Source organism: Thunnus albacares, chromosome 20, assembly GCF_914725855.1.
Source record: "Thunnus albacares chromosome 20, fThuAlb1.1, whole genome shotgun sequence".
NCBI classification, from domain to species: Eukaryota; Metazoa; Chordata; class Actinopteri; order Scombriformes; family Scombridae; genus Thunnus; species Thunnus albacares.
In genome coordinates, this window is record NC_058125.1 from 10,209,160 (window position 1) to 10,234,975 (window position 25,816).

At 39.8% G+C, this 25,816-nt stretch overlaps 1 protein-coding gene across 1 annotated transcript in view; it reads left to right on the forward strand.

Annotated features, from left to right (window-relative positions):
• The first annotated feature begins 730 nt into the window (after nucleotides 1–730).
• The window catches only part of itga3b (integrin, alpha 3b), a 32,367-nt gene continuing 7,281 nt past the window's right edge, over nucleotides 731–25,816 (forward strand). The window contains exons 1-18 of the mRNA XM_044337556.1: nucleotides 731–1,113; nucleotides 17,989–18,116; nucleotides 19,903–19,985; nucleotides 20,362–20,611; nucleotides 20,825–20,923; nucleotides 21,192–21,396; nucleotides 22,142–22,335; nucleotides 22,799–22,887; nucleotides 22,985–23,121; nucleotides 23,467–23,553; nucleotides 23,642–23,709; nucleotides 23,906–24,051; nucleotides 24,134–24,280; nucleotides 24,375–24,472; nucleotides 24,720–24,888; nucleotides 25,143–25,217; nucleotides 25,323–25,402; nucleotides 25,685–25,762. Of these exons, the coding sequence (XP_044193491.1) occupies nucleotides 923–1,113; nucleotides 17,989–18,116; nucleotides 19,903–19,985; nucleotides 20,362–20,611; nucleotides 20,825–20,923; nucleotides 21,192–21,396; nucleotides 22,142–22,335; nucleotides 22,799–22,887; nucleotides 22,985–23,121; nucleotides 23,467–23,553; nucleotides 23,642–23,709; nucleotides 23,906–24,051; nucleotides 24,134–24,280; nucleotides 24,375–24,472; nucleotides 24,720–24,888; nucleotides 25,143–25,217; nucleotides 25,323–25,402; nucleotides 25,685–25,762 (2,324 nt within the window). The 5' untranslated portion in view covers nucleotides 731–922. The remainder of the gene's footprint in view (nucleotides 1,114–17,988; nucleotides 18,117–19,902; nucleotides 19,986–20,361; nucleotides 20,612–20,824; nucleotides 20,924–21,191; nucleotides 21,397–22,141; nucleotides 22,336–22,798; nucleotides 22,888–22,984; nucleotides 23,122–23,466; nucleotides 23,554–23,641; nucleotides 23,710–23,905; nucleotides 24,052–24,133; nucleotides 24,281–24,374; nucleotides 24,473–24,719; nucleotides 24,889–25,142; nucleotides 25,218–25,322; nucleotides 25,403–25,684; nucleotides 25,763–25,816) is intronic.

Sequence of the window (25,816 nt, forward strand, 5' to 3'; positions counted from 1 at the left end):
TTAAAATAATTTTTGTGCCTCTTAAATTGGTGATAAGTGCAAAAAAGTTGAGCTTAATATTTCTGATTAACAGAAACACTGATAAAATTTTGTCTGTTGTGATTTTAATATGCTCATAAATGGAAACTATTAAATGTAATTTATCAGTGAGCTCAATTAATTGGGAATACATTTGGATTCAAATCAGAAAGGTGTAGGAAAAGGATTTCAACTTCAATTAAGAATGTCAGGTTTGTGAAATATTGCTGAGGGTAATATTCAAACACAATAAAGTATGAAGATTTCACAAAAGCATACATTAAAAAGACCACAGGTATTGTAGGGACATTATATCCATCAATATAGACCTATAGAGAGAAACTTAATATAGCACAACAAACTGTACATGCTGTTTGGAGAGCAGATAGTCACCTGTTTTTCATTGCACTGGTGACATTTTAATGCATAACAATAAATTCATTGAATCTTTTAATTAAAAGCCACAGCCTAATGTTTTCAGCATGTTGTTCAGAAAATGTGTTTTTTTTTTCAACTTGTTGCTCTCCAAGAGACACAACAGTTGTGAAGCAGAATGTTGTGCGTGTGGGGGACAGAAACCGAGACAGGGAGGAAAAGGGAGTGAGAGACAGGGGTTTCACACGGCTAACCACACTACATTGTGTGAATGCACTTGTTTCAAATGGGTGTGGAGGGGAGAGGAAGGAAAGGAGAGCAGGGGAGGGCAGCAGAGAGAAAGAGGCAGAGGCGGGCAAACACCCACACCTAAGCAGTAAGGCTCAGAGTGCGAGGGGAGGACAGGCGGCTCTCGATGGGGAGGTATCTGTGAAGCGCAGCCTACCTGTTGGACCTCATTACGGGAGACTGCCGCTCCGGACCCACGCCGATCGTGGATCTGAGGGAAGGCCACTGCACTTTGTGAGGGATGAACAGCCCAAAAATGTCTCCAAGACTATTGCTCTGCGCTGTGCTGGCTGTGTACCACGGGACGCAAACCTGCAGTGGATTTAATATAGATGAACGCTTTCCTGTGATCAAAGAGGGGAAAACCAAAGGGAGCTTCTTTGGATTCTCAGTAGCAATGCATGAACAGACGGAGGGCTCCAGACAATATCTGTAAGTTGTCATCTGTGCGTGTCCTAGAAAATGCTCCACTTCTGTCTCAATTCAAATTATGTCCGCATTCAAACTACGCACCTGCTTTAGCCCGGTAGGCAGAACTAAAAACTACCATTTTATCTGCCTCATAGAAGCTTACTGTGGCCGTTTCGTGCCTACTGGTGCGCAAACCACGAGACGAAGTCTACAGTATGCTGTGTTTAAAAAAAACACCTGCCGCCCGTTTATAAACTGAGCTTTACGCACTTGTTAAACGAGTCTTTTTCTACACGTAAAGCAGTTCACCTCAAGTAAACCATTGCTGTAAATCTCTGCAGATTTATTTAGTGTACCTCCAGAGACAGTTATTCCATTAAAAATGTCTCGAACAGGTTTTCTGTGCAGTATTTGTGCTCCTTCTGATAGTAAAAGAAGGTTAAATGCAAATCTTGCAACTGGACGTGCGGAAGTTGTTACCTGGGTCATTATAAAAGAAAGAAAAAAGTGTGTCGTGCATTGCATGTGTGAAAGCAGCCACATAAGAGGTTAAATAAGCATCTGAGCTATTTAAGATGTTGCAGTTTTACGTGGGTTTCTCTTAACTTTCCATACAAATTCTCATTTCGATTTTTTTTTTTTTTTTTTTTTTGCTTTTTCTGGCTGCATATGTCGTCCAAAACCACCATCAGTCTTTCAATCACTGCTGTGTCACTGCAGCAAACATCCCCCAAACTTGACTCAATCCAGTGATTAAAAAATGCATAAATAATAAGATATGTCGTCATTCCTGTTACATGCTTTGAGAGGAACTTATGTAGCTGGAGGTGAAACAGCTGGGCCAGGTGAACTGTACAGCTTGGTGCTTGTCAGTGCTGTGGAGTTCAGTATACAAGAACATGTGTCTTTTGATGTCAGCATGTGGAATAATAATCATTAATAATGTAGAAAAGGGTATTTCATATCAGTCTAATGGGTTTCCATATTTGTCCTTTTTGTGCATTGTTCCTCCATTATGGGCTGCACAGAAAGCTGCTGCTCTACTTTCGTTCAACCTATCCTTAGGCTATTGCATTCAGCTTAAACAGAAGTGGGTTTGTGTTTCGCAATAAAGGTGTTCATTAGCCTAGAACACTTGTAGGTTGTTATTACCAAGGCATATGTGCTCATGTGGAGTTAACAGTGTTTGGGAGGATTTACATAAAAGTAAACGCTTTTGTTTCAGGAATAATTTATGTTCAAGGACAAGAATGTGTGTGACACATCTTTCCTGTCCTTCCTATATAGCGTCTTTGATGAAAGATCCTCAAACTTTATCATTGTTTAGTGTAGGATTTCCCTTGGCCAATTACAGTGGCCCCCTTCATCCTTCCGCATCCATGATCACACAGTGTGTTCATAACTCGCTGTTATACGTGTCTTCGTTCTGCTTTGAAGAGTAACGCAGGAAGAAAATTGCAAACCAGGGCCCACTTCCTCCGTGTTGTTATCACTGAAATGAGCCTGAATGTAAGGTTTTATCAGCCTAATCTCTGCCAAGTGGCAGATACATGATCAATGTGCCATCTTGGCCGGATCCCCAAAGGGATGGAGTCAACGTCCACAGACTGCAACCCAAGAAGGGGACCACATGGCAGTGGTAATGAGAATGGAAGTCTGTAGGGACAAGGAGGCTCTGAGAAGACTTATCAGTCTGCTGCAAGCTGAGAGGTTTAAACAAATTTGTGGTCAGTACTCATGAGCTGACTGATTTGCAAAAGATCCACTTTTGCAATACCTAAAACATGTCAAGGTCAATAAACTCAGCATGAGAAGGGTGAGGTGGTGTGGAGGTTGAAGTCAGGGCAAGCTCTTTTATCTTTTCAATTGGTAATTATGGATGCATTTTAGGACCAAATGCTGCACACATGCCTCTGGACCAGGCTTAAATTTGAATAAATATTAGAGATCACCCTTCTTCCTTCTTAATTAGTTGCATCCTCTTGTGAAAAAACATCAGGTGAAATTAATTAACAGCTATAGTAGAAGTAATAAGAAAATATTTTCAGTACATTTTAAGTTGTCGTCTTAGAGGCTCAACATCAGCAAAGCATTTTAGGGCAATAAATGACGCTAATTATGTCAGTAACTGAAAACATAGTGGATGTTGGATTTGCTCGATTCGCTCGGCTCAGGATGTGTTTTGATACAACATATTGCTTGTGGTCTAGTTCTGAATTTGACAAAGTGAAAGTTCAAAAAGTCAAAAAGAACTGTGACACTTTGATATGCAGTGTGAATGTGGCCTGTGACTCAAAAGGTGCCCACCTGCAATCAGATTGTTTCCCTTTCAGTTTTAAGAAAAAGATTCCCTGCTCATTATGAGTTCTCATTATTGTTTTGGAAAGTGTAATATGTTAATTTCTTCCAATGGTATCTCCTGTTTCACCAGTGTCCTCTCTAACAGCCTAATAATCTTATTTGTGATCCACAGGGCCAACAATATCCACTGAAAACAGTGCTCCAGCCCTGAGAACCTCTGTGATTCTGTAAAGACACATAAGAATGTGCTGACGGTGTCTCCCATGTTTGAGTTGGGCTGGTTTTACAGTCCTGTCTGTTTCCTCTGTGTTTTGTGGCCCCAGATCTGTCTCACTTCACCACAGAACTGTTGGTTGCATTTTTCCTTCGTATTGGAGGCAGCTTGAGTGTGAATATTTGAAAAATGCAAGCATATAAAACCAGTCATGACATGTATAACGATTAAAGTGGGCATTCTTTGTGCATGCATGAGTCAGACAGAGTCCAAGATATAAGTCAAGACAGAGGGTTTCCACTCCCAGTTCTGCAATAAAGATTTTTCCTTAACTTCTTAAGATGCAGCTCATTATCCAATTAGTCTGAATCTAGCAGTGTATCTTGGCTCAGCTGAAGCAATTTAAAAATGTATTTTGAATTTAGGGGTGGGGGATTGTGACCAATTAGTAGACTTATATTGCTTGTTGCTGGGGAAGGGCTGCACCTGAATAATCTAAAAGCTACCTGAGGCCAATTTGTCCACTCCCCCCTTTGAGAGCTGTTTTGTTCTCTGTTGTAGCAGGGAGGAGGGACTGGGCAGTCAGCTGGCCACCTATTGGCTCTTCCAGTCCCTTGACCCCATGGTATGCCTGGAATGTATTACCCTTCTCTGCACAGTCACAACCTGCCAGGTTTCAGGTTGAGACAAGACAGGAGTGAGAATGGTGATCTGTGGACTATTTAAGAACACAGAGAAAAATTTAAAATCATTCCCTTCTCCAGCAGACAAGGATTCCTTCATTTTACAGTCGAGACCCTCTGTGACCTGAGAAGAAGAATTTAATTCCTCTGACTGATGAATATTTAATCAGAGTTGAAGTGCCTTTGCCTTTTCCAGCTCATCTCTGTCTGACTGCAGCAGCCCGAGGCCATGAAAGTCAGCCATTTAATTTGACGGGGGCTTCCCCTATCTGCTGTGAGGTGCAGATTAGACAGGTCGATCTGCTGTAAGGTTTATAGGCGCAAACAGTCTGATGTTCAGTTCGAACATGTACACAAACATGTTTTGCTTTTCTTCAAACCTCCCGCAGTTTGACAGGATTAAACATTTAATTATTATTTTTTTTCTTTTGCAAAGTTAAAGGGTAGGTTCACAATTTTTCAAGTCTGTCTGAAAGCAACAGTCAGGTGCCCAAATGAACACTGAAACAGGGTTTGCTTGCTGCAATCATCCCTACCTGTTCATACTGACCGTTTGAAGATCCTCTCGAAATTACAATGTAAGTGACAAAATCCACAGCCCTCCTTTTGAGCAAAAATGTACTTAAAAGTTTATCTTAAGATAATATGAGGCTTCAGCTACCTGAGTTAGTCAATAAAGTGGATATCCTCTACAGTGTTTTCCTGTTCAGCTGTTCAGTTTTCCTGTTGCAGTGGAATGAACAAAAAGAGAAGAGAATTAGGCACTAAAAAGACACCTTGAAACTTGTTATAAAATGTTGACTTTATATGACTCATTTGGATGACTCATATTATCTTCCAATAAACTTTTAAATACATTTTTGCATGTATGGAGGGATGTGGATTTTGTCCCCCATCACCTACATTGAAAGTGCATTATGAAGGGATCTCTTAATGAACAGGAGGAATGATTACAGCAAGAAAAACATGTGTCAGTGTTCATTTGGGCTCCTGACTGTTGTTTTAGGACAGACAGAAAAATAGTGAATCTATCCTTTAATGTAACACAGCAGGTGAGGATGCTGTTTGGTACAGCGTCTTTTGAATAGTCATCTTCTAGTATTAAATTCCAGTTTTATTTAGTTAGATATTTTGCTGCTTTAGTGTGGTAGTGATCTGCTTGAATCTCAGTTACAATGGATTCCTATGGCATTCATGTGCAAGAACATTATTGTGTCTGTGAGCAGTACTGTGACGGAACATACACAGCGTAGACAACACATGAGGACTGCACCGCTGTCACTTGTGTTGCTGCTTTCAACACACAGCGACTAAGTTTAATACTCAAAAGGTAGAGTATCATATTAACTGAATGACCTAATGTGTTATATGCCGTGCCGTAGCACAGGCTAATGTAAATGATGCAGGTGGGTATGTGTAACTTGGCGGTGGTCCAACATTCCTCATCATACTTTAGAAATGCTAGTGGTCTCTGTCTCTGCAGTAGGCCTATCAGAGCTCTACTGTCATGCCACAGTGAAACACTTTCAGATAACAATCCTGTGTTGTTCATTAGACCCTCATATATGTATACAAGGAGAGCCAGCCGGAAGTTACTGATGTGTCCCTTTGAAAAGAAAGTTTTCCCTATGTCACTCATGCAGCTCTGTCTGTTTCCCCAGAGATGCTGAAAATGCTGAAAAGCATCAAATATGAAAAATCTTTTTGTCTTTCATCACCAATGCTTACTCTTTTGCCAAGCTCCATGGAATACTGTATATTTAAAGGATAATGCTGGCAACAAGTCTCATGTCAAACCAACAATGAATTGATCCTACTTATGAGTATTGTGTGTGTAGCCAAAGTCTAATATCTGTTATTCCTCTTCGCTGTCGTCCTCTATTGCTGTCCAAAAACTATTAAAAACACATCAGTGAGCAGTTGCACTGGGTGACATGCTCCTTTGCCACAAAGAATTTATAAATAGCAAGCTGAAAGAAAATTTAGAGGCCACTGTTAACAAGTGTAGGTTAGAATCGGATCGGATTGAGGCATTACAAAAAGTTTTATGACACTCCCTTCTAATTTATTGTAATCCAAGCCGACCCACTGCACCTGTAAACGTTGGTGCAAGTGCAAGTTTGTCCATAGTGACTGGCCCTAATCTCCATGGTATTTATTGCCTGTGTCCAATCAGTTGGTAATGGCATGAGTTGCATTTTGTGTAGGAGCCGAATGAATGACGGCTTCTAATAACATGTTGAAATGGATCCCAGCGGGACCTTGGGCCTCCTGCTAATCTCCACAGAGGAGATTCTCTCTGGTGGGGCTTTCATTGGAAATACCTGCAGTGAAGACTGTTTCTATCCCTAACAAAACTGTAAGAGATCCCTTTTTTCTCCTGTGGTTGTACAAATGCACTGAAACAGCATGGAAATGAAGCTCCTGTAGCTGGTCTCTGGGCTAATGATGGCTGCCTGTGGCTAGAAAAACTATATGCTTCAATACCTTTCATGCCATTTTTCATCTTTGAAGGGGAAATGATCCTGAAGTATTGGTTTACAACTGGTATGTGTGTGTGGAAGTCAATGTATGTGGTGATTTGGGGTATGTGCTTAACAACACCTACCCCTGTAACAGTATATTATGTAGTTTATTGATAAATGACAAAAAGTAAAATTCATACATCATTCATAGATGAAGACAAAATATCTGTCCCAGTGGTCTTTACTGGAGGTTTTCCAGGCCACAACAGGTCAGAACAGATGTTTCATGCACACACCTGTGCTGCTTTTTTGTAAGCTGAGTAATATTTCAGTAACTTGGCACTAACCAGACATGCTAACATTGTTGCTGTCAGCACCATTGTAACTGTGAGGTCGTCCATCTGTAATCCCCCCACCACTATTCCATCCTCAACATACAGCAGGGGTCAAAATGTTAATGGAAATACTGTTATTGATACTGCAAGACTCTTGTGAGTTCTGCTATGTCTGCATGGTATGAGTCTGTGGCATGGATGTGAACTGGTGTGGTGTTGGGGTCACTGAGAAACATGCGTCCAGGCTCAGTCCAGCTGTGTGTGTGTGTGTGTGTGTGTGTGTGTATTTCTGTTTGTATGCATACCTTTATGTTTATTTCTCCCTGCCAGTTTGCTAGATAGCATGTTTGTATGTGTTTTATCATGTGTTGGAGTGCTGCGCTGTCCGCTTTTGCAGCAGTTGGGGAGCCGCGGTCACCCCCTGACATCATTCATCTAACAACAGCAGACACTGGGTGGGCATAGTTAGCAGAGCAACCTACAGACATAAGCCAAAATAACATTGTCCTTGTCAGACATGGTTTTACTTGTTGCTAATGAAAAGTGAGTTAGTTTATTATCAGGGGATGACCTGCCATGTTTAATTTGTCACACAGGGTCTAAATGAGTTTGCTCTCCTGTTACTGTTTCACCAATGGCAGATGGTGGTCTTCAAACAGGATGTTTGTCCAGCTGAGATAACCTGTCAGACTGGTGCGTGTGTGTATGTCTGTGAGGAACACAGGTGCCGACTGATTTTATATCATCGGACACTATTTGATTGTCCTGCACCATTTCCTCTTTTGATCAACGTTGTATATACATGGAATTTCATTTCAGTCAAATGTTTCCCCCTCGTGGTTAAATTTCCATTAATGGCAATTACGTCTGTGTTTCATATCCACTTTTGTTCATGCCGCTATGTGTCATGCTTCTTTATTCTGTTTAAAGCAGCTACAGTGTGAAAATCTTGCACGACCAAAAGCAGCCTCAGAAGACTTGACCCAGGTGAGAGGTCAAACAAGCTCACTTGCTCTTAGCTCTGAACTTCAGAGGCATACAGTGAGCTCAGTGAAACACACTTGAAAAACTCACTGAAAAAAACACTTTAAGGCTTTCAGAAACAGGATTGATTTAAAAAAAGAGATGAAAATGTTGAAGCAGTCTAGTGGACTGCTGTTTTTGTGAGAATACAGTTTAAGCACAAACTCAGTGTGCACATTGTTCAATAGGTGCGCCCACAGTTCACCACTAACTTCCTTCACTATGAGCTCATTTGGTTTGTTAATAATTTACCCTCTTCGACAGTTATACTGAGGAAGTTGTCTTTATTAAATATAGCATTATATTGGGGTCTCTTTCCTGTTGTAGGACTGTAAGTCGAGAGTGTAGATCATTTCATGTGCTGCTGCTGGTTGTAAAAATTCATTTTTTTGTGGTTGGATTTTGTTGTTCAGGCTGTACAATAATTCCATGTTATTGTTTATCAACTTTCATTGAAATCATATTGTGGTGAAGATATTATCGTGTAATCATCCTAAACATTTTGTTTTTCCAAATCTGTATGTAAAACCATGCAAATTTTGTTCTTGTTTGACATGAATGAAAAGTTTGGTTTCATGTAATGCATAAAAGTGGAGCACAGTTAAATTTGATCATTTTATTTATATGATTTTCACATACTGTATATTTGCCATATGTCATGATACATATCAGAGGTGCAACAATTTGTTGATTAATCGATTAGTTGATTATCATTTAATCACCACCAATTAATCACCAACTATTTTGATAGCAGATTCATTGTTTTGAGTAATTTTTTAAGAAGAAAATATCCAAATTTTCTGATTCCAGCTTCTCAAGTGTGAATATTTTCTGGTTTCTTTAGTCCTCTATGATAGTAAACTGAATATCTTTGGGTTGTGAACTGTTGGTCTGAACAAAACAAGACATTTGAGGATGTCATCTTGGACCCTGGGAAACAGTGATTAACATTTTTCACCATTGTCTTACATTTTATGGACCAAACAACTAATCGATTAATCAAGAAAATAATCAACAGATTAATTGATAATGAAGATTGTTAGATGCAGTGCTAATATATATTAGTATTGGAAAATATCCTTATTAATATTATGACAATTATTCACACCATATTGCCCAGCCCTTAGAAAATTAGAAAGTCTTGAGTAGCACAGGTGCTCTGGATGCAGGTCTATGTGACCAGTTCTACTTGTGGCAGGTTGATCTATCACTGTTTGTCCAGAGTTGATTCAGTGTTGAATAGTGTAATAGCAACGTGCGTGTTCACACCCACCTACTGCTTTGTGGAGGTGTTTCCTGAAAGTACAAAGAACTGGATTTATTCAACCACTATTGTAATACAGTGAAAGCACTGTGGGTGCAGAACAGTTACAGAAAGAAACAAAGGCACTCACAACATGACCTTATGTTGCCTTACCGTCAGCACAGCAATAGCAGACCACACTGTATCAACCATCGTCTCCTTTTTCAGTAAAGTCATTACATCATTATAAGAGCATAAAAAGATCTCATCCCTGGTCTCGTCTTGTCCTCATGCTTAATTCAATCTGCAAATTGAGTCACAATCCATTCAATATTATCTCCATTTATTTGCTTAGTGGGTCTAAGTGGCGATGTTTCCCTGGAATCAATATGAGTGGCCTGTATTGCAATAGCTTAATACCATCCTGAAAAAATATTGAGGATGTAGTAAAAGTGTGTGTATTTGTTTATCTGTGTGTGTCAGTTAAATGGGTTTAAGGTTTAGGGGTGAGGATTAATAGCATTTTGTGCGCCTGTTCTTTGCCTGTACTTGTTTGGTAATATGGTGACCCGTCATGTGGTGCAGTGAGAGGAGATGTGCGTATGGGGAGTGTCAATGGAAACCACCATGTTTGACTGTGTTTTGTGTTGTCTTCGACCCGGTCAAGTGTATTGTCCTGTAACATATCATCATCTCCAGAATTGCAGTTCCTTTTATGTTTTGCTCATTTGTTTCACTTTTATTCCTCAACAAGCAGACATATCTTCAACCTCACGAACATACTGTACATCATCCACAACAGCCTGGCCATATAAAGGCCTCCCCTTTCAACTGATTGATTCCCTGTACAGCCTTTTAAAGGCAGTAGGTGTACATTCTGTCTTTAATGTTAGCGGTGCACTTTGTCAAAATGTGAACACACTCTCCACTTCCATTTGTTACCTTGATTAAATCCTGAACAGTTATATCGCAGTCACATTGCAGTATTTTAAGTCTCCATTTTATTGCTGTTAAAATCACAAAGAGTGTTTGGTGACATCATTGGGACACATTGGACACACACAGTTCATGCATTTCTGTGAAAAATTTTAAAACCTTTATCTCTTTTTCACATTAGTGAACCTGCTCGGGATTGTCCTTTTCCATCAAACCTCTCTGTGTATCCTCATCCAACAACACCTTGTTACCAGGGGCAACAGCTACATGCATCTACTTGTTTCCAATGGGTCTGCCTAAACTATAGCCTGAAGCATCACCTTTTTAATTGCAGAAGCGGTAGACCTGTTCTACATGATGCCCTGATGACTCAAGGCTGTTTGTATAACTTTGCTGGTTATAATTCATGGTGTTGTGACTGAAAACAAGCATTTGTTGCTCTAAAAGTTCAAGCCCCATGCCTTGATTCTTAAAATTATCATCCATAATATTTGTATACCGTTCCATATAGTATTATAGAAGTGGTGAAGCTGGTAGAAAGATTGCAATAGTGTAATCCCACTTCAAGATCTGGGCGTATTCTTGGGCCCAGACCAGAATTTTCACTGACGCATCAAAAGTGATGATATTTCACCATGATAACCCTTCCCAAGCGGTAGCAGACTTCCACCTCTTTCATTCACTTATTTAATACATATACCAGTAATCATCATCACATTATACTGTCATACTAATAGCCATTCTCGAGTATTCATATTCTGATTATTCATCACCATCGTCATTACTATCATCATAGTCAACCAGTTTCACAATAACTTCTATATCCTCCTCCAAGGACAGCCATCTGTGCTGGGGGTCCCTGCATCCAGTCTAACATTAGCATACTTGTAAGAATAAGGTATTTCTCATCCATTTTAATGAGGAGCCCAAATGTCTGGAAATTACCTCTTCATACTCTTCTACTATTTTATTGACATTGTCTGTTGAAAGAATATAGACAAAATCCTAAACCATGGTTAACGAAGGGTTTAGAAAAAGCTTGTAAAAAGAAAAATGGGCTCTATAGGGAATTTATCAAGCATCAAACAAAGGAGAAGGAGGACAAGTACAAAAAATATAAAAAACAGACTGACATTTATTATGAGATCACAACAAAAAGACTATTATGATCAGTTGTTGCAAAAACATAAAAATAATATTAAGGCTACCTGGAGTAGGCTTAATGACATGGTCAAAAAATGTAGTAAAAAGGATTTTCCAACATATTTTGTAATAAAAAAAGACAATTCAGTTATTGAAAATATAAAGGAAACTGTTAATGGGTTGAATGATTTTGTTGTTAATGTAGGCAAAGGAAATTAACCTTCGTAACGCAACAACAATTCAATGTTCCTTGGTGGAGTTTGTGAGAGTGATGTGTTAGAAGTTGTCAGAAAGTTTAAGAATAAAAAATCCACTGACACTATTGTAAGAAGTAATTGACTGTGTCCTCAAGCTGTTTACTTATATATCTAATAAATCCTTTTTAAGAGGTATTTTTCCCAATAAAATGAAAATGGCTAAGATGATTCCAATATTCAAAAACATTGGAAATACTTTTTCGAGTTAGGACTAAAAGCCTTCCTGTTTGTATTCAACATTTTTTTAAATCAAGAGAAGGAAATTATAATTTAAGAGAGTTTTGTATCTTTGAAACATGTAAAGTGAGAACCAATATAAAATACAGATTTGTTTCAGTTGTTGGAGTCAAAGTATGGAAGGGTCTTAGTGACGAGTTGAAATTGTGTAACCCTCTGCCTTAAAAGATTTAGGATTACAATTTAGAGTAAATTTTCTTCTTTTCTTTCTTTTGTACTGCTGATATTCTAGGTTATTTTATGGATTGTATAGGATACGCAAAAATAAGCCTTGGGCTTCAGCCTATTCCAGTCATTGATTGTGTGAATTTTATTTTGTGAAATGGATTGGTGTAAACATGTATGATGACAAATTGTTAAGTTTTGTTCCTTATAACGTATGACCGAAATGAACTATTCATTCATTCATTATTAGAGCAAGATAGTGAACATTATTTATTGTATTTATTTTAAGCATACCCCTGTCACCAGTTGTCCATCCATGTCCTTTTGGCTGTGCTATGTTTGGCTATGACCAGGCAGTGTCTCCAGACTGCTGCCTGGTAATTGGCACGCTGTATATGCAGGTGTAAGAAGTCCCATCCCAAGACGTTCCCAGAGATTTAAAAGACTCTTGCATTGTCCTGTTTCCTTTGATAAGTTTGAGAGCGCTGAGTTTGCCTCATCCTGCAAAAAGATTTACAGTATCTTTATATGCAGGTGTAAGTAGTCCCATCCCAGGATGTTCCCAGGGACTTGAAAGACTCTTGGATTGTCCTGTTTCCTTTGATAAGTTTGAGAGTGCTGAGTTTTCCTCATCCTGCAGAAACACTTAAACACCTACAAGAGCATCACATAGGTCATAGGAGCTGAGCAGGGTTGCTGATGTTGATGCACCTTGTCCAATTCTGAGTGCCACATTTCTGATACAGGTTATCTTCTTACAGTATCCGAGATAAAGGATCATGACATCCGTATCCTCACTCACAATAACTGTGGTTTGATAGCCACTCTGGTATGATTGCATGTAGGAGCATATGGGTATCTGCCGCCACATGGGAAGATTTCAGCTCTTCAACAACATTCCAGTCTTTTCTGCTCAGACAATAGCATGTCTCTCCACAATGAATGTTATCAAGGCTGTTTTGCTGTCTGTATTACTTAACAACTTTCTCCACTGCACAATATTGTGTTCCAGGGCAATGTTCTTCCATTGAGTTCTACTTACTTAACCACAACAGCATCTCTTAGTCTGTTTTCCAGTACACATCGAACACCACATCTATCCACTTACTGTTTCCTCCTTCATGCAACGCTAGATTCAGCTCAGAACCAGCAATCTCTCCAAAAGTCTTGCCACCACCTTTCCGTTTCTGAACAAGGCTCATTCCATCAATGATGCATGCAGGGTGTTCTCCAATATCTCCAACTGCTGATGCTGATTTCTCTAACTCTCTTGCAAGGGCAGCCTTGTTAGTTTTCCACAATGAGCCATTTGGATTTAAGAGTGCCCAAGGCCATGGACCAAATGGATGAGCCAGGACATCTTTAATGTGAAGATCTCTACTTTGCGAAGCAATGATCTGATTTGCCCAGTTGGTTACAATCTACAACCTCACTGCTAGATGCCACAAAACTCTACACACTGGTCCTTTAATGCTCAGTTGCGAACCCCCCACCCCCCCCAAAAAAACGCCATGTTGCTGAAAAAAATACTCATAGAACCTGTTTATATTCTTTATATATATGTTATATTCTATGCGTGTGTAATTTTATATGTGATTCAATTAATTATTACATGTATTGGTACGTAAGATCTTGCCAATAGACTGCACACAAACCTAATGTGCAGATACTGTAGGGTGATAATGGCAAAAACAATTATTGTCCCAAAAGATTAGTAAAGCTACTCATTTGAAATGGTTATCATGTTTCAAAGTACTTATATGGGCCCTACAAACAAACTGGGACCAAAGAGATTTTGCCACCTTGGTGGTACCAAATTCTGGCCTAGCCCATGGACATGCTTGGGTTACATGCTTTACTAGTACTTCTTGTGTTACACATCGTGTATATTCAGTGGTTCCAAAAGGAGTTTTATGCCTGATTGATAAAAACAGGCCCTGAGGTTCTCTAACATTTTTCTTTTTCTATGACTTGGGGACTACAGCTGCACCTTGTGACAAACAGGTTACTAAGCCTTATCTGGACAGGTGATCCATCACTTGTGTAAGGCTGACACACTCAGTCACACTTGCAGCTAATACTTGAGCATACACTCTAGAAAATACACAGTCAATAAAAAGCTAGAAACAAAAAGTTGCCTCTTTTGCTCTTTATCTTACTCTTATTTCCTTTTTCCATCTTGGTCTCTTTGTTAGCCACATTCTCTCACGTACCCAATTTAAATATTTACCCCTACTGACATTTAAGGCATGGGCCAGCAGGGTGAAAAGTTGTGTGCCAGTAGTAGACGTACGTCAGGTGTCTCATTGCAGTCCTGTTCAGACTGGGCCCAGATGAAGATGAATTTACTGTAAATGAGGCAGCATTATGCTTCCCTGTAAACACAACTAACTCACCTTGCACATTGTCTCTTCTTGTTAATTTGACAAAAGCCTGTGAGATGGAAAGAAAATGTCATCCAAAAGGGTTTTGTCATATTTAATTACGTTGGTTTTCCAGGTTTCAGTGCGGTTGATTTTATTATGTGTCAGGAGTACTCAGGTTAGATTAATTAACTACAATGTAACTACAAGTGTTGCGGTAATTGTCTTATAGACAGATATCTGTTTATCAAATTGACAAGACCTTGTAGTGTTTTCTCTTTTTTTTTCAATCAGCCTTTTTGCCCCCTTGCTTCTCTCTGGATTTCCCCAATTCCCTTCTATCACTCACCCACTTTTTCTAAACCTCTGACCGCTCCTTTAGTCATAGTTCAGTCAGACACCTGGGCGGGCAGTGTTGGTTAAGATGATAAGTTGATCTCTGTTTGTTTATCTAAACATCACTGATATGAATATACAGTAGTTTATCAAACTCCATTCCTGTAAGAGTTTCTTACTCTAGATGTCAAGAATGCAGCCACGCTCACCTTACCTGGGTGTGTTAACCACAGTAAATGTTAGTAATAGCCAGCCGCTCAGATCACTTCTTTGGCAGAAGGGGCAAATTTCAACATGTCCTCAGAGTAGGAATGCAGCTGCTGGCTGCCCCCCACAACCCCTCCCCACCTTCCCAATCCCTCCCCTGAGCCGTTGACAGCCTGTTTATGAGGAGGTGATGAGCAGGAAGGGAGATAGGAGGAGAGTGCACATTGTTGTAGTTGCAACAGGACAGGATATGAGGCGTGTTGTCACGGCTGAGTCAATACCTTGTAACGACAAGTTTTGGTGATGTGTGTGTGGGTGAGGAAGGCTGAAGAAAAACTGACATTTGGAGAAAGTTGGTTTTCATGTGTATGATCTAGCTGGCTTGCCTTGCATATGTGAAGTGGAATCTTTCAGTCATTATGATAGCGAGGAGAGTTTATGTTAGGGGTCCTAATTAAATAAAGTACAGTATTACCTTTGGAAGTTACAACATGAAAAGGCTGAAAATAGAACTGCTGACTTTGAAAACTGTGTCTTCACTGTTTGTGAAAGCTGATGGCGTCAATCCACAGTGTTGAATTTCCACAACAAACACAGGTGACCCACGTGTCTCTTCTGAGACAGTCAAACGACAGTGATTATGTTTATGAGACTAGATGACGCTAGATCAGATCTTTTTGTCTGGTTTGCTGCAACAAGCAGCCAGCCAATGTGGAGCACATGTGATTAGAGCTGGACTCTGTGTACCAGTTCCTCATAATTTTTTCCTCGGTGCGAGCAAAGTTCACACACTGTTTCATAACAGTCTTGTTTATTCCCTGGTTTGACCCCTTTCTTTCTTGCTCTCTCTAAATGATTTATATAATCTCCCATAATGAAGCTTGGTTTTCCCACAAGAATGGCTAACCTTGTAAGTCAGTATTTTGGGCCCTAACAGCTGAAAAACACTTTGGGTGTCCGTGACTTCTGATTTAATGGCCATGGAAGGTCTGTAGAAAGGCAAGCCACTGATGCAGACATATACCATGTACGGTATATACACTCACCCACTTGCTCATGTGGTCAACACTTTCATAGTATGAACACACACATGTACACTCATAATGTAGATCACAAAATGGGCCCCCACACACTCACAGCGGGACTCTGTGGCCCTGATTCTCCACATATCTGTCAGTCCCAGTAACGTCTACAAACCTCTGTGGAATCTCAGATGCTGTCTGCATTACAGAATGATTACCTGAACCAAGGCCTCTTCTTCCCAGTCTACTGGAAACTGCCGGCCCTGAGAGGCCATCTTGGCCATCTGGTAGCAGAAAGAAGGGATAATTGTACCTTTCTGTTTCAAATGATGCACACATGGCTGCAGGACGTCTGTTTTTCATGCATCAGCGGAAAATATTCGGTGCAATGCTTGCTGCTGGTATATTTAACTCTTAAAAAGCAGAGGATAATGGTATTTCCCTCTCATATAGTCGCGAACCAAATTACTTCTCAACCTGGCTGATTGAAGTAGAGACAAGAAAAGGATAAAATATCTGCCACAGCACCTGAGATTAGAAATATTGTCATCTCCCACATGGTCAAGTTTCAAATTGGTAATGGGGTAATTCGATACAAGATCAGCGACCAAACCAAACTCACATGACTGATTTTCATGCAAACTTCCGAGTCTGTTCGTGTTCAGGTGACACATCAAAGGGAAAATATTTTGTCTGGCTTCTTGAGATGTTCTCATGATTAGATTGCAAGTGTGTATGGGGGCATTTTGTCTATGGAAGGGTCTAAAAATACAGACACCGTGGTGGAGTGATAGAGCCTGGTACACAGTCTCACTGTGATTGAATGAATGAAAACCCACCACATAACCTGTGAGTAATGCGTTAGCAGGTTAACAAATGACATTATCTTGCTAAATCTGTTGAATATTTCATCCGTCCATCAGGTTTTACCTCTAACAAGAAATGATCTATACTCAAGTTGGAACAATGTAGGGTTGACTCATGACAGACATTTTGATTCAAAGGTACAATGACCTAACTGTAAAGGAGAATTTTTCATGTCTACACCCATTATCTGTATTTATTCATTCTTATCAGTGCGTGTAAGGGACGTTGCACCCCACAGTTAATATGCCCACAAGCTTGACTAACAGCTTGACTCACCACTTTCTATTGTTCACCACTGCCAATAACATATCAGCAACCAACCAGCAATGCTTGAACTTTCTCAGAGTGCTTGAATGAAAATAATGACATGCTGTAAATCTGCACTTTGACTACTCGACTATATGCATTTGTTTCCAGACATAGTACAGCAGGCCCTGTGTCACACACACTGTAAACAAGATTGTCTGCACTTTCCTCCTACAAAGTGGAGTTAATAAATCTTGTGCTGACAGTAAATAGTGCGTCCCAGCACAGAGGAGTAATCCCTCTACTTCAAAGTTGTGTGGTGTGTTAAAAGGTGCTGATGTAGGGAGTGTCTGGGTGAGTGGACAAAAAGATCACATCCATCACCAAGAAACTAGTTTGTGTCTGTGTGTGTGGTGCCCAGACTTGTCACGGGTCATGCTCTGACTGCTCCTCTCTTTCCACTTTTAATTTACAAGTCACATGAACTAGCTCACTCTGTGTGTGTGTGTGTGTGTGTGTGTGTGTGTCTTTCTGTCTATATAAACTGAATACATATTCAGTGTCTCAGGTGTCACCTTTAATAATTCATGTACTTTATTCGGGCAAAGTGTCATACTGCTAAAAGCTGGGTGGAAGATTGAAGAAAGATGCTCATTCAAATATACTACAACTCAAACTTGTAGGATTTTTTCTTTGTTTAGACTAGCAGGATTATCTGTGAAGTAGTCTAGCTTCTTCTTGTTGCTGCTGCTGTCACTACATTGTATTATCTAACACCATGACAAGGCTCTGATATAATCTAATAAACTCTATCTGTCTCTCCCTGTTTTCCTGTGTGTGTGTGTGTCTCCAGCCTTATAGCAGGAGCACCCAAAGAGAAAGCCATATCACTACAAAATGTCAATGAAACAGGAGCTGTCTACTCCTGTCCCATTACCATGGACACCAATGATTGCTCCAGAATGGACCTGGTCAGCTCAAGTGAGTGAGCCACACAGTAAAGCCAATTGATGCACCTGAGCAGACTCCAAGAGGAGGGAGAGCGAGAGAGGAATTATCATTGATGTGAAAACAAGTTTCTACAGCTTCCATGAGGCTGTTCTAATGTCGCACTCAAGTCATATATGGATGGTAGAGATGGGAAGCCCATCTTAACGACTTTTGACTAGTCAAGAAGGTTGTATAATAACTGAGTTGGTTGTGGGAAGGTTTAAAATACTGTGTATTGACATTTTTAAGAAATTTTATAATTATGATAACTCAGATATGACAAGAATGTGGCATTAGGCACAGCTGTGAGCTTTGAGCTAAATGCTAATATCAGCATGTTAACATGCTCACAATGACAACGCCAACATGCTCATGCTTAGTGGGTGTAATGTTTACCATATTCACCATCTTATTCTAGCGTATACAGCTGAGGCTGTTAGGAATGTCTTAGTTGTGCCAGTAGTTGGTCATAAATCAAAGTATTGGACCAATTAAAATTGTGACCTGATATTGCCACTATTGCCATATTACCATATTATTGAAGTTATTGTAATTCATCTCAAGGGAGATATCAATATCTGTACAAAATCTGAAGGCAGTCTATCCAATAGTTCTTGAGATATTTTAGTCTGGGCCAAAGTGGTGGAACAACCAACATTGCCATTGTTGTTAGCATAGCTAAAAAGCAATCTAGAAATAGTAATTAAAGGGGTGTTCGAGTGATTTAGTATTGCACTTCCATAAAGCTGATAAATAAAAACCGGTCAAAATTGAAGCAACAGAAGCTGAGAAATCCTTTCTGGATATAAAGTTCCAAAAACACTGGATCCTTCTTTCCCATAATAAACCCCCCAGCCAGGTTAACATGTCTTTCAAACTCCATTCCCCAAGTTCGTAATGGTTTTATGTTAAACATTTATAGTCCCCAACCCACAATAAAACTGATGACATCATCAGGGTTGTGTGTGTGACTAGAAAACTGACCTTTTAGTGTAAAAGGAATGGAGTTCCCCTTTAACACATACAGGTACCGTGGAGGATTTCCCTGATTGCAGAGCAAGGAGCTGAAACCATAAAATTCTTGCAAATGAGCTTCCACTTTCTTCACTAAGGACAGAGCGAGTGTGTCAAACAATCGCAAAGCTTAATCTTTGTCATGTTCCATAGCATGCACAGTCATTTGCTGCACCTACATGATGAGCTCCAGGGTACGAAATCTCTGAAAGGCATCCTCTTTTAATTGAGGGTTATTAACTGATAGACTTACACTGTACTACCTGGAGGTGAATCGGCCCCCTGGAGGCTAAAAGTAAAAACTATAATGAAAGGATTCCTCGTCACATACAATGTTGAGGTCGGAGTTGCTGCAGTCACAGCGCATTTTTGTGGTTAATATTTGTCAGGGCATGATCCAGGCTGAATGAAACTTTACTGTTCAGGTTGGTTTTCCTGTGACTGTGATCACCATAATCATGGTGGATGTTTCTTTTAATATAATGGATGGTCTGACAAGATGCTGATTGGATTAGTTAAAATATGACACTGAAATTCTGACATTAAAACTGATTGATCCCTAAATGAAATTCCAAACATTTTAATATTCTGGATGTTAAACTGTATTTTGTACACTGTATTTCCATGTTGACAGATTAATAGAATTAAAACTCCACACTATTCAGCACAGCACATTCACAAAGCACATTTACTGTTATTAGCTTTCAGTCAACCTTTTAATGTAACTTCCACACCTGACCCAACCTATCTGACACATCCACAGCAAATCCATCAGAGATGGTGGAGGGCATGTGGCTGGGTGTGACCGTGGCCAGCCAGAGAAACCAGCCAGGGGGACGCGTGCTGGTGAGATGACACCCTGTTTTACTGTATTATTCAATGTCACAAATGACATATTAAGTGCACAGCAACATTTACTGTAGCATTTAGGGGATGCAGGGTGCGATGACACCCTGTTTATACCATAATGTAGCATCACGGATGACAGCTGCAGCATACAGCCACCGGATGTTACACTCAACAAACACACCCACAAGACATAATGACACATGCAGGTAGAAAATGCCATGTAGAGTCATACTGAAATCATGTGCATGAGTAAGGAGTTATATTTTCCAGAGGGAATTTTTTTGTCCTTTTGATATGAATTCTGCTGGATATTTTCATTTTTTGCTACACTGGATGCAGAAGAAATTAAAACATTCTCTCCTCTTGTGTCCAGGCATGTGGACATCGTTATGTAAAGATCATCCAAGGCGGCACAGAGGAGCAGCGTCGGATGATAGGAAAATGTTATGTAAGGAGTAATGACTTGACCTATGACCCCAACGATGACTGGCAGACATACAGTTATGAGGTCTGTAACCCCAACTTCGACATGGAGCTTGAGGGCATGTGCAACATGGGCATCTCAGCTGGCATGACAGACACTGATGTCTACATCGGCGCCACTGGCAGCTACCTGTGGCAAGGTTGGCACTGAAGAGTTAACGCCAAAAAGAGGGTGTTTTGTTACTTAACATTGAAATAATAGGCAGGTTTCGCAGACAGGGATTAAACCCCATTGAGGACTACTACAATCCTAGTGTTAGTCTAACAGTAGGATTATTCTCTGTCTGGGAAACCTGTCTGTTGTGCATGAAGCAGATTTTAACATTGTTGTCTGATTCTGCTTTGATATAAAGGGAATGTTCATGTAACATGGAGAGATCCGGATCCAGGGAATGCATGGGACTCCACTGGAAAAGACTTTGGACAGCTGAACAGACGATACAGTTATATGGGTATGTTTCTGTTTTTGTATGATATAATATGTAAAATCCTTTTTTACCATTTAACCTTCCCACAGTCAGATGGACATCTGGTTGTCAGAGTGAAATGCAAGACAGCCACAAGAAATGAGGACGTCAGTTTTAAAAGATGTTTTTCATTTCACAATAGTGTCATCTGTATCACAGCAAATGCCATTTTGGTACTGAAAATGGCCCATATTGCCTTTACAAAGGTCAGATGACAGTTTTAACAGTGAATCTCTAATGTTGTCTTCTGCAGGTTATTCAGTTCTTGAAGACAGGAAGCTGCTGAGCCATGATGACTACACAGTGGTGACAGGGTCACCCAGGGACGAGTCCAAGGGCTCTGTGATGTTTGGGAGAAAGACTGACACCAACATCGAGCCTGTGATCATCATCCCCGGTGAACAAGTGGGCTCGTACTTTGGGAACAGCCTGGCTATCACCGACCTCAACAACGACAGGTATGTCTCTCCACACCAGCTATTGTAATTATGGAGAACTGTGAATAGTTAAAATCAGTAATATTTTCAGCCTTTTCTGTTCTTATATTGTACATTTAGAAAATAAGAACATTATTCCTTGTTTGGACCCCATACTACATCATACACCTGATTAGTTTACTGCTTGGTATCATAGGAACAAGGACATTTTCCTCCAAAAGCTGAAATAACATTTTCAGTGTCACATTGACATCAACAAAAATCAGTCACATATAACAATAATGAAGTTTTCCTTACTAGGGACCAAAAAAATTGTAATGGGTTGCAAATGGCATCCCATTAAATCAGAAATAATGTTTCCAGCTTTTCACCTAATGCCATTTTTGAAGCCACACAGCTAGAGAGGGAGAAAAAGGAAGGGTTATGCTTGCATGGATGAATGCCTTTAACTGTATCTTGTGTATCTTAAGGTGTGAACTGCTCTAATGTTCTGTAGTTATGATCTACTATGTTATGTGGAGAATGCATGTATGACTGGGCAGGAATGAAAACCTGTCCTTTCAGCAGCTCAGATAAGGTGTTTGTCATGACATCATTGCAAAATCACGTGTCTCCCTTTGATGCATGAATGAAACCTTGTTGGACCTGAAAGATTTTAGGGAACGTGTCCATTTGAGATGCAAAGAATAGGACTTGGTTTTATTTGAATGTTCATGTATTTGCTTATTAATGTATAATTTTTGGATGTTTGTTTTGTATTTTCCAGTTGGAATGACCTAATCGTGGGAGCCCCGTTTTACTTTGACCGTATGAAGGATGAGGGAGGAGCAGTGTATATCTACATGAATGAGAATGGATCTTTCCAGAAAACTGCCACCAAGGTATTGAGGGGTCCAGCAACCTCTGGGTTCGGCTTTGCAGTTGCTGCCATTGGTGATATCAACCAAGATGGATTCCAAGGTATGACACTGAACACAACATTTGTTTTACAATTACACAAACAAAATGAAGTTAATGCCTCATGGAAAAGAAATTAAGTTGAAAGCTCCAAGAGGACAATATCCTTCCACCCAAAGTGCAGGTTCATTGATGCAGTCACATCAAGTTAAACCAGAGGTAGTAAATTCAGAAGCACCCTATTAAGTACCTTGTATGATTGTTTCTTATGCATTGTTGCTAAGCAATTATCTCAGCAGAGAAACATAATGGACCATGTTGCATTACACAAAACTGTAAAGCTTTAAAAAAAAAAAAAAAAAAAAAAAAAAATTGCAGCAGCTGGCATTCACTAATCATTATGTAGTGTTATGCTGCCACCTACAGGGCTAACACTGCCCCTAGACAAACCTCCACCAATTTCTTTTCAGCTGCTCACCTTTGCACACTTCTTTGAAATAGTTCACCCCTTTCTTAATGTCTGCAGACTTTGCAGTGGGAGCTCCTTTCCATGACACAGGAAAGGTCTACATATGGATGGGAAGTAAAAAGGGAATCTCAAAGGAGTACAGTCAGGTAACGTCTCACCTACTGTGATTGACAGGTCAGACTTCTCCTAAAAGATCCAGATTTATTGTGTTGATCTTTCATGAGTCATTGTTGCCCTCCATAGGTGATTGAGGGTAAATCAGTGGGTAATGGAGGTTTCCAGACTTTTGGCTACTCCATCAATGGAGGGATGGACATGGATGACAACAGTTACCCTGACATCTTGGTTGGCTCTCTGGATGACCGCATCGCCCTGCTCAGGTAGAAATAGTAGAGAAAAACGTCATTATTGGGTAAAAACATCGCCACTTCACTTTTTTGATTTAATTTTATTTAAAATATCAAATTGTGTCCTGTGTGTTGATAAAGTACTGTGAACTGTGTGTTTATGAACAGAAAATTACATTTTTGTGTAAGCCAAAAGCAAAACTTATTTCCTAAAAAGATGGTATTGTGGAAGTACAAAGTTTAACAGTAAATATTATATAATAATGTACAAGCAGACACATTAGGTGGAAGATTTTCTCAACTTTTGTTAGTTTAATCATTCTGTTTTTATAACTTAGGCACAGTCTGATTCACTTTTGTTTGTTTGTGTGTTTCCAGGGCTCGACCAGTCATCCACTTAACTAAGGACTTCAATGTCAGGCCAAAGATTGTGGACCCTAATCGGTGTCCTGGAAATACACCATGGTGAGATTTCTCTTCAGAGCATCTAATTCTGACACTTGCTCATTCAATTTTGTTTGAAAATTAATCAGTTTCTCTTTGTGTTTCACAGTATTACAGCAACTCTGTGCTTGTCTTTCACTCTAAGCAACGGAAACAAAGACTTCAAGAAAAATATCAGTAAGCAGTCTTCCGTTACTTAAACAAACCATATACTTTCAAATTGTATAATTTAAAGGCTGCAATTATACTGGCCCTCTGGCAGCTTGCAGATCATCATGTTAATTCTTCATATTGTCAAAAACTAATGAATTATCAACACATGGACTTGCCGCATCTTTCTATAATGTTCTGTATACATTTCCACTTTGTGAAGCGGTGAAGTACACAGTGGAGGCCGACATGGAGAGGAGAAGAAGCCCTCGTGTTCATTTTCAGGCCAATAATGATGACACATACACAGGCTTCCTGACCCTGCCATCCTCCAAAACCAGGTGTAATCTTCTGAACCTGATTTTAGCGGTAAGATGTCACTACAAATACAAATACTCACTACAAAAAAAATAAATTAAGACTAATACAAGATTCTTGGATGAATTTACAGGGGCCTGTGAGAGACAAACTGGAGCCGGTGGTCTTTTCCCTCAACATATCACTACATGAACAAAAACCTAAATCCAAACGCTCCCTGCAGAACCTGGACTTTTTCCCAATTTTTAGCCAGGAGCAGAAACTCACAAAAAGAACTGAGGTTGGTGCATACACAGCATTCAGAGGCCACATTTTATAGATTGTTAGGGAAGCACATGTTTATGATGTGTTATTATTTGTTCCGTTTCTTGCAGATTAACTTTCAGAAGGAGTGTGGCTCGGACAACAAATGTACCAGTAACCTGCAGCTGACCGCCCAGTTTGTTGATGATGGCAGAAAGGCTTACCCCAGGTGAAATGAAATTCTGAGTAGTGAAGCCTTCTTTGGCTGATAGAGACTTTTTTCATGCCTAATAATCAAAAAAGTCAATGTTTTTAGGATTAGCTGTTACTGCTACAGTGTTAACAGTAGCAGGCAAGACCTGAGTATACTTAAGGCCCTAAATGTATATGCCAAAATTAATACATTTAAGGACTTGTCAAAATTTGAAAAATAAGTGAATAAATATTACATGTTGTTCATATATTCCTGTGTCCAGGCAGGGCAAATTCCAGGTACTTCAGTTCAGCAGCGATATGAAGATAATACGGCTGATGGTGGAGGTGACCAACTTTCCTTCCCGGGGGAAGGTGGCTGAGGACGCCCACCAGGCCATGCTCAACGTCACCATTCCTGATGCTCTGAGATATTCTGGTGTCAGGTCGACGGTACGTCCACTGGAGGGCAGCAGATGACAAATTTAGGGTGGACGTTTAATAGTTTAATAGTTTAATAGTTAAATATAAGTGTTAAATTCTTTTTTTTAATAGCACAAAATCACACTATTAGATTTTTCTTTTTGTGTGTCATAAAGATGTAAAAATAGCTTCACTTGTTATTCTGTGATACTGTTCCCACTGCACTTGCATATCCAGTCCCTTGAACTGCTAAATGTGATCCTTTTAATATGCTGTGTGTTTAGGACCGCGATGTACAATGCAGTCTTGAGGGCACAGTGATTTGTGATTTGGGGAATCCACTTAAAGGCAATGAGAAGGTAATTTTAAATATTTGTCACTGGCTTTCCCTCTTAGATTTGGCTTTTATTTCCTCCACTGAAATATCCTTGTCACACTTCTCATTTGCTTGTCGTCTTAATCAGGTGTCACTCACCCTCAAGTTTGAGACATCAGGGATCGATCTGTACACACAAGAGGTTGAGTCTCAGCTGCTTCTGTCCACGTGAGTGTTTAACACTAATGCAGAATTGTACTTCCTTTGCAGTAGTACAGTATTTTAGAGGCTAGTTTTAATTCAGCTTTTTACATACTACATTTGTTTATGTTTGGGCACCAGTCTTGATTCTATAGGAAAGCATTTTGTAGCTTTCCTTAATTGTATTTTTTCAACTTTAGCACAAAAGTTTAGGCTGCATTTGAATTTTCAGCGATAACTTCTTGCTTTTATGGATGTAAAATAATCACTAAATATTACACTTGCAAACATTTTTGTTTCTTTCTTCAGTCTCAGCGAGCAGAGTGACCTGAAGCCTGTGCCTGTGGCTCTGCTGATTGAGAACACCATCCGCCCTTCCTTCTCTATGTGAGTGCCATTACGTAACATCTCATGACGCACTGTATGTACAGTACAGCAACC